The following is a 9,211-nucleotide window of genomic DNA, read 5'->3' as shown; positions in this document are numbered from 1 at the left end:
TATGGCCCTTCGTGGTCGGCTGGGCGTTAAAGGCACAGTGCAGCTCACAGCCTTCGTTTTTGCGTTTTTGTTGCAGCTGCTGAGTGCATTTACAGTTCAAAAATCCTCCTATGGTAGTAAAACAAACCCAAAACTACCCAACGACGACATCTGTGAAGCTCGACAGTTGGCTTGTTCACGCGAGTGCATAAATTAACCTTGTTATTACGTGGTGTTTGGTCGGAGTTCGATTCAACTGAGTGATTCCGGCCTCCATTTTGTTTTAAACAAACTAATGATGATGTCTGACATAGTTTGCTAGTGACGTGTCTTTTTGTGCATGATGTGGTGATCTACCTGATCTAAATTTAGATCCAAAAATAGGTCAAGACCAGCCGGGACAGAGTCCGAAATTAATTCGTAAAAAAATCGCAGTTCTTGACTCTTTGGGTGCAAGTCAATGAAACTTGGTAGTTCTTCTAACGGATAGCTGCCTGAGGTATGACTAAAAGCCCCAGGGGCTCCGTGTACCTGGATTTGACAAGTTCAGTACCTTTAAGCAAACAAACAAACAAATACGCACATAGACAGACGGACACACACACCTTTACAAACAGACACAGTAATTATACACACTCATACACACACAAACATACACACAAACTCATGCACACACACATTCACACACACACACACACTCTTTCTCCCTCTCTCTCAGTCTTTCTTATACACAGTCACACACACACACACACACACACACACACGAGTACAGACTCATGCACGCGCACACACGCATACACACACACACACACACACACACACACACACACTAACACTAACACGTGCACACAATGAACACACACACACACACACACACACACACACACACACACACACCGCGCGAGAGAAAAAGACTACAGGGAGGCATGACGTCATGATGCATTAATTGACGTCAAAGACTTTTGACCGTGACGTAATCTTCTCACGCGAGCTTTATCCATAGTCTTGAACAACCACACACAAATAGACTTGGAAAGTACAGAATTTCTACCCGTCCAAAGCGGCCTTGGGTGGCGTTTGCTCAAAAAATGGGGGCGACTATTGCACCCACCGTATTTTTGTTAGTATGGTCCCAACTTTTGGTGAACTTCCACACACCGGTGACACTGTGACGGTTCCCCTACGCTCTGTGTTCGGTGCCCTGACCCTTTGTGTTCGGTTCCCACTCGGTTCCCACACGCCAAAATTCGCGGACAAAACATCCATTTATGGTAGTATTACGCAATGTTGCTCTCTGAGAATGGTCTTGTTAGATCTGTGAGTGTTTACACTACATGCCTAGGTGCTGTTGGATTGAAGGTTTTTGACATTTTAGCCGTTATTAGGTAGAATGCTTTCCACTTTACTGCAAAACTGCATAATTCGTAGCATCGGCAAGAAATATCCTACCCAAAAATGCCTGCTTGGAACTGTCCGTGGTCCAGCAAAAAGTTCAACATGTCTGTAGCAGACAGCCCAAGTTTCAAGATTGTAGGGCCATCCAAACAGCCGTAATAATAAAAACAACAAAAGTAGTCAGTGAAATTGGCTGTGTTCGGTCCCCCCACACTTTTGTGACGTAGGCGTGACGGTTCCCATAATTCATTGTGTCGGTCCCCACTTTCTGTGTCGGACCCCACTTTCGACCTAATTTCTCTGTGACGGACCCCACAACCAGCCTATTTTGTGTCGGTCCCCACACCTTCTTGGATTTATGACTTGCCGGTTACTTGTATCATTGTATTCATTGAATCTAATTGTCTCGGAGTTATTTTTCAGCAAAAACCGGCAAGGCAGCACCTTTTGTGATACCAAGTAAGTCAGATGACATCAGTATGTGTGTGTGTGTGTGTGTGTGTGTGTGAGAGAGAGAGAGAGAGAGAGAGAGAGAGAGAGAGAGAGAGAGAGAGAGAGAGAGAGAGAGGAGGAGAGAGAGAGAGAGAGAGAGAGAGAGAGAGAGAGAGAGAGAGAAGAGAGAGAGAGAGAGAGAAGAGAGAGAGAAGAGTTGTGTTTGTTTCCGTACCCGCGACAGCGTTTTTCCAGCGGCGCGACGAAAATCAAGCACATAGAAAATGACCAGGAGTGTTTCCACACGCGCGACGCGTTAGCGGCGCGACAAGCGGCAAGCGACGCGATTTTTTTGAAAGGGTCCTGGAGCGATTTTTTCGCGTTGTCGCGCGGCAACGCGGGAGTTTACAGATTTTACCGCATGTTTAAAACGCAAGTACGGAAACACGTCACGCGTTTGCGCGCGTTTTCTTTTGTCGCTGCCGCTGTCGCGGGTACGGAAACAGAACTTACCGCGAGTACGACACTACCGCGAGTACGACACTACCGCGAGTATAACACTACCGCGTGTCACACTACCGCGAGTATAACATTACCGCGTGTCATTTTATGACTTCCATGGCTGAAGGCAAAGGTTGAAATGTTTCCTTGAAATATAAAACAAAAGGCCTGGTCTGTTCTCTGAACACTAATTCAATGTTTGTCATGCTAACCAAGAACTCAAAACGATCAGAACACACTATCAGAATACATATAGAACTAGAATGAATACCCGCTTCGCCGGGTAGCCGGCTTTGCCGGGAAGAAGTACTTAGAGCCGTACGCCGGCTTCGCCGGGTCCGAACAATGGACCCGCCAAGCTTAGGTCCCTCCCAGATTCGTGGAATGGGAACAGCACGATAATGATTCAGTGGCCATAATGCCATTCCTGACCATATCGAGTCCCATCCTTGTCGACGAATGTAACCGTGTTAATCACCTTTGGAGGCGAACTCCACTCAAACAGGACTGAGCAAGTTATGGCTTCTCAAAGGAAGGCCAGTACATAAAATTACACAAAAGCCGCCAGACCACATCACAAACAGAACTGAACAATGCACAGGTGTTGCTCACATAGAGACACACACACACAACACACACACACACACAAAAACACAGAGAAGCCGTATCTATAGAGAGATAGATGACAGTGTATTTTTCGCGTGGCTATAAATTGATTCGACCTTTGCACTTTTACAGTGAGGATAATTTACGGGTCCAATTTTACGTTCTGTACACTGCGTTGACCTTCTAAAAATAGTAACAGTAACAGAACGCCGGGAATATCCGAAGACGCTCAGCGCAGTGGACAGCGCAGTGACATTCTAAAAATAGTAGTAACTTACAACTGAACGGGAAAGCCACACGAAGGAAGGGAGATAAACGCCAAACACTGGAGAAGATAAGGAAGAGTTACTTATAATGGTGAAATGAACACAAAAACCCAAATCAGTTCAGCGCTGCGCGCTGAGAGCACGTGTTGAAATATCTCATCGATGATATTGTGTCCGGGGTGTAGCTGAATACGGTGTCCAAATTTGAAAAAGATCCACCGAGAACTTTGGCGTTGTGATGTGGTGTAGCGGCTATGGTGTGTCGGTATGGGGCACGGGTAGCTGAGGTGGAACCAAAATCGGTTCCGCGCTGCGCGCTGAGAGCACGTGTTGAAATATCGACCAGGTTGTGTCGTGTCCCGGGTCTACTTTAATATGCCCACCAAATTTGAAGCAGATCCATCGAGAACTTTGGCCGTGCATGGCGAATACACAAATACACAAACACACAAATACACAAATACACAGATACACAAACACACACACAGACACAAGTCGTATATATATATATATATAGATGGGTTGCTTCCAATCAAAGTTAGAACACAAACTCACAAGAAGTAAGTTTGCATGCGTTCTCTCTACGGTTATGGTACTCGCGGTTGTGGTACGCGCGGTAGTGTGACACGCGGCAGTGTTATACTCGCGGTAGTGTCGTACTCGCGGTAGTGTGACACGCGGTAGTGTTACACGCGGTAGTGTCGTACTCGCGGTAGTGTGACACGCGATAGTGACGCTCGCGGTAGTGTCGCATAACCGGAGTGATCTGGAAAGGTGTCAATCTCTCTCTCTCTCTCTCTCTCTCTCTCTCTCTCTCTCGCTCTCTCTCTCTCTCTCGCTCTCTCTCTCACACACACACACACACACACACACACACACCATACTGATGTCATCTGACTTACTTGGTATCACAAAAGGTGCTGCCTTGCCGGTTTTTGCTGAAAAATAACTCCGAGACAATTAGATTCAATGAATACAATGATACAAGTAACCGGCAAGTCATAAATCCAAGAAGGTGTGGGGACCGACACAAAATAGGCTGGTTGTGGGGTCCGTCACAGAGAAATTAGGTCGAAAGTGGGGTCCGACACAGAAAGTGGGGACCGACACAATGAATTATGGGAACCGTCACGCCTACGTCACAAAAGTGTGGGGGGACCGAACACAGCCAATTTCACTGACTACTTTTGTTGTTTTTATTATTACGGCTGTTTGGATGGCCCTACAATCTTGAAACTTGGGCTGTCTGCTACAGACATGTTGAACTTTTTGCTGGGCCACGGACAGTTCCAAGCAGGCATTTTTTGGTAGGATATTTCTTGCCGATGCTACGAATTATGCAGTTTTGCAGTAAAGTGGAAGGCATTCTACCTAATAACGGCTAAAATGTCAAAAACCTTCAATCCAACAGCACCTAGGCATGTAGTGTAAACACTCACAGATCTAACAAGACCATTCTCAGAGAGCAACATTGCGTAATACTACCATAAATGGATGTTTTGTCCGCGAATTTTGGCGTGTGGGAACCGAGTGGGAACCGAACACAAAGGGTCAGGGCACCGAACACAAAGCGTAGGGGAACCGTCACAGTGTCACCGGTGTGTTCCATCTCCAACTGTAGCACGTAGCCGGGCACAAAGAATCCTTCTTTATCATGTATTATTACCAATTCAGTGCCCCATATGGCTTTTTGACCAATCAGGACGGATTCTAGGTGACCTGTTAAATGTTATAACGTTCAGGCAGGGACCCTTTTTGTTTATCAAGCTAAAAATTGACAAAACAAATAAAAAATTTAAATCAACAATATCAGCGTGATTTATTCTACAGAATGACACTTCAAATGCTGTCAGATAATACTATCTTTATCTACAAAAATACTGATAAGCGAGTTTTGTAGGTGGGTGCTTTACGGAACAGCATGGTACCGCCCATCCTCTGAGTGTGAAATGCCGACCCGCTCACTTGAAATCTAAATTACCTAAGTTCGGAAAATCAAGTGAAATTGCGTCACTCGCGTTACGTCAAATGTATCTTTACGTCATTTCCCATCCGTCTTGAGTCGGTTCTTAATCTGTCGCTCTCTATTCAACAAGAAAAGTGAAGCAACCGAAACGCATGTTGAACATGGTTTATCTTGTGAGATTGTTGTGTGTCAAACGCATTTGATCTGTGAATATTCATCACGTCAGGAGTATTACTCTGATTGGCTGACCCAGGTCACGAGAATTCTTTGACTGACAGGCATAATCAGGTAGGAGCGCTCAAGTTCCAATTTTGGCTGTTCTGTCTAATTCGCGGGGTCGCTTCGAAATTTGTTTTGGTCGAATTAAACGGTAATAAAACCGTTATTTCTAATATGCGGACTGTTAGCAAATGATAACAGTCATGTCTCACAAACGATATCAGCATTCGCCTAAAAGGCTCATGCTTGATATCTTTTTTCTCGACATGCCTGTTATCATTTGCTAACTGTGCTTGCCCTTGAGTAGCTGTAAGATTCTGTGATGGCTTATATAAATTCTGGAGGATGTAATTTTGGTGCTATAAAGAACCGACGCGCTCACAAAACAAAACGAACACTAGAATTGGAAAATTAATTAAAGTTTATTGTGAATATGGTCATACTTGTCGATGTCATAGTAATTCGGAATCAGCTCATAATATCAATATATAAAAGGCTAAACATAAACCTATGGAGAGCTAAGTAACCTATATAGGAGCGTGGCGGAAAAACTAATCTAAGTTTAGAAAGTGAATTAAAGCTAAAATGTGAAGTAGAAAGGACTAGCTTGAGTGAGAGTGCAGAACAGTAGAGTGTGAAGCGTGGAGCATGGAGCGAGAAGCGCGGAGCGAGAAGCGAGAAGCGTGGAGCGAGAAGCGCGGAGCGGTGGAAACTGATAGAAAGAAAAAACTAAACTTAGAATTCGAAACATCAAACTAAACATCAAAGGTGTCCTAAAAACATAAACATCAAAGATGGACGTCAAAATGGCGGCCGAAACAAGATGGCGGCAAATCAATAAAAAATCACCAAGACAAAAAATGTTAGAAAACCCTACATAGAATAAACGTAGGACACACTAGGCTAACTAAACAAGAAACAACACGCACTGAAAAGAAAGCTGATCAACATTACAGGACGGAGAAATACAAATACGACTCGAGAACATGAACCAAAATCTTACAGAAAGTTAGAAAACAAAAAACTGGCTTAAAGTCAAATCACAATAAACAGAACAGTCTCAGCTCTTACCTTGCATAAATAAAAACGTAAGACAAAGAAACGGAAAGAAGACAAAGAAAACGGACAGAAGACACAGAGACGGAAAGAAGTCATAACAAACAAAGATTCGAAACGAAAATTACACGAATTCGGTAAATAAAAGCAACATAGTCAGAAATGGATACTCGCCTTTGACAGCATCAATAATCTAAAACAGACTCAAGGCGAGCAACTGAACCTGAACTACAAAATAACTTAAAACAAAACTGGAGGCTGGCAGAAGAAACTGGGCCCCGGAACAGAGCAAAAAAAATCTATCCATACTAAAACATCTTGTTCCGTGAACGGCTTCCCAGTAAGTGACGACGAAAACAGGCTATCCACCACAGAGGTGAACTAAAAAATTACTGCGCGTTACTACGATATTACTGTTGCAAAACATGCGTCCCGTGCTCTCCGGGGAAAATCTCCATAGGTTAGCATGATGTCCATCGTGAGCCATACAGGCACATGAAATTAATATCAGAAAAACGCCGGCCACACTCTCGTTTATAAATTAGTTCGTTACAATATTTAACGTCAGTAAAACAAAAACAAAGGTCGTACCAGGACGCTCATACTTAATAAAGAAAACTAAAAGATAAGAGCGAGCCAGACCCGCACGCGAACCTACAAAGGTGGCTGCAAAATGGGAACAAATAGGGGCAAAAGTGAGATAAGGAAAGAAAAGTGAAAGAAAAGAGAGGGGAAGCCACCACCACGGAAAGTCGCATGCGAGTCAAGCTAGAAGCATGACTAAGAAACACAAGCAAAACAAAAAGAATATAGATACACAGAAGGCTCCTTAGCAGGGGCATTCACATTCCCCCTCGAAGACATCTTAGTCTTTACAAAAGTCGACATAAAAAATCAACAAAAATCATCGAATACATGCGTGGTTCAAAAACAAAATCCGAAACATTACAGAATCCTTTTGGCATTATCCAAAACGTAGCTGTTCGAAACGCACTCTCAATGAGTCTCAATCTAAAAAATCACACGTGTTCTTTCAACAAATGTAACATCATATTTCGTCGGTCCGTCACTGTCAACATATCGTGTCAACATTATTCTTACACCTTTACATAACCCGCAACTCAGTATGAAAGACTGTAGTCGCAACCTACAAAAAATACAAATCAAGAAAAACCATCTTCAGTCTTCTTTATCATAAGCACAGGCATCCGCACGCGGGAAGGATTAAACAAAACCGATTCATTAGGCGCTTGCCTCTGTCAAGAGCTTTCGTTCCAAAATGCGGAACCAAAAACATATATACAAATGGAGAGAAACCACAAAGTCACAAAATATATTTGCATTAAGACGAAATTTTCTCCCCAAATCAAAACAGCGCCACCTGTCAAAAGAAGCGAACGGATTACGTCAGACCAAAACATGCACAAACGGTCTGTCGAAAACAGTAAAGTTCACTGGGAAAGTCATTGAGTGTCCGGGTCTGCCTTCACCAGCACGGTCAGCTTAGCGATGGGGCGCCAGTAGTAGAAAGTGGAATGGCTCGTCTTCGAGGTGACCTTGACGGTCTTCAGCTTGCAGGTTCGCACGAGTCCATCGTCGCTGGGGCGAACCTCCGTCACGAGTCCCAGAGGCCAATCTGCTCTGCATACGGCTATGTCACGTAGCACGACGACATCTCCGACAGCAACGTTACGTTGGGGAAGAAGCCACTTTCTTCTTCGTCGCAAAGAGGCCAAAAAGTCTAGCCTCCACAGTCTCCAGAACTCGTCTGCCAGTCGCTGAACTCTTCTCCATTCTCCTCGCCTCGACGTCAGCGCCATCGAAGATGCCAGGGATAGGCAGTACCCCGACAGCCTTCATTGTCAGGATGTGGTTCGGGGTAAGAGGGAGAGGGCCGGTGGGGTCTTCCAAGGACTCAACGGACAGGGGGCGAGAGTTTACGATAGCCATGACCTCCAGCAAAAAAGTTCTGAGGGTGGAAGTGCTCAAGCGGGAAGGATATTTGCGCATGAGGCCGTTGAGGATTCGTCTGACTGTGCCAATCTGCCTTTCCCAGACTCCTCCCATGTGACTTGCCTTAGGCGTGTTGAAAATCCACTCGCATTGACGATCTTCAAGCCTCTTCTTCAACTCTTCTTTCTCAATGGAGTTCCAAGCTTCCCTCAACTCTCGTGAAGCGCCCACAAAGTTCGTACCTCTGTCACATCTCAACGTCCTGATCGGACCTCTGATGGCTATGACGTTTCGAAGGCCATTGATGAGGGCATCAGCAGAGAGATCATCCAGGACTTCGAGGTGAATCGCTCGCATGGAGAGACACGTGATCATAAGGCCGTAGCGCTTGACTTGCCTACGTCCCTCTGCGACAATGAAGGGGCCGAAACAGTCCATGCCACAGGATGTGAACGGGGCGGATTCTTCAACCCTGTCCAAAGGAAGATCGGCCATCTTCTGTGAAGCCTCCTTTCCGTACATCTTCTTGCATGTGACCCAATCCTTCAAAACTTGCGCAACCACGCGACGTATTCCAAAGATCCAATAACCACGTGACCTAATGTGGTGAATGACGTTGGTCCTGCCAGCATGTCCCAGAGTTTCATGTGCTTCGGCGATCAACAGTTTGGAAACATGACAGTCTTGTGGCAGCAATTTTGGCTTGGACCATATGAGGTTCTTGGCATTTCTCAATCTTCCTCCGACTCTGTAGAATCCTTTCTCGTCTTTCTCAACGTTCAACTTCTTCAGTGTTTCTTCCCGAGACTTGCTGGAGCAGAAAAGAATTCTCTTGTGT

At 44.9% G+C, this 9,211-nt stretch overlaps 1 protein-coding gene across 1 annotated transcript; it reads right to left on the bottom strand.

The window, feature by feature from the left end:
• Nucleotides 1-8,109: 8,109 nt before the first annotated feature.
• Nucleotides 8,110-8,895, bottom strand: LOC138957387 (uncharacterized). Its single transcript, XM_070328509.1, has one exon. The coding sequence runs from the start codon at nucleotides 8,893-8,895 to the stop codon at nucleotides 8,110-8,112; it is 786 nt and encodes a 261-aa protein (XP_070184610.1).
• Between the last annotated feature and the right edge of the window lie 316 nt (nucleotides 8,896-9,211).

Source organism: Littorina saxatilis, unplaced genomic scaffold, assembly GCF_037325665.1.
Source record: "Littorina saxatilis isolate snail1 unplaced genomic scaffold, US_GU_Lsax_2.0 scaffold_662, whole genome shotgun sequence".
Lineage (NCBI taxonomy): Eukaryota > Metazoa > Mollusca > Gastropoda > Littorinimorpha > Littorinidae > Littorina > Littorina saxatilis.
Note: the sequence above shows the minus strand (reverse complement) of the source record. Positions and strands in the feature narration are given on the sequence as shown.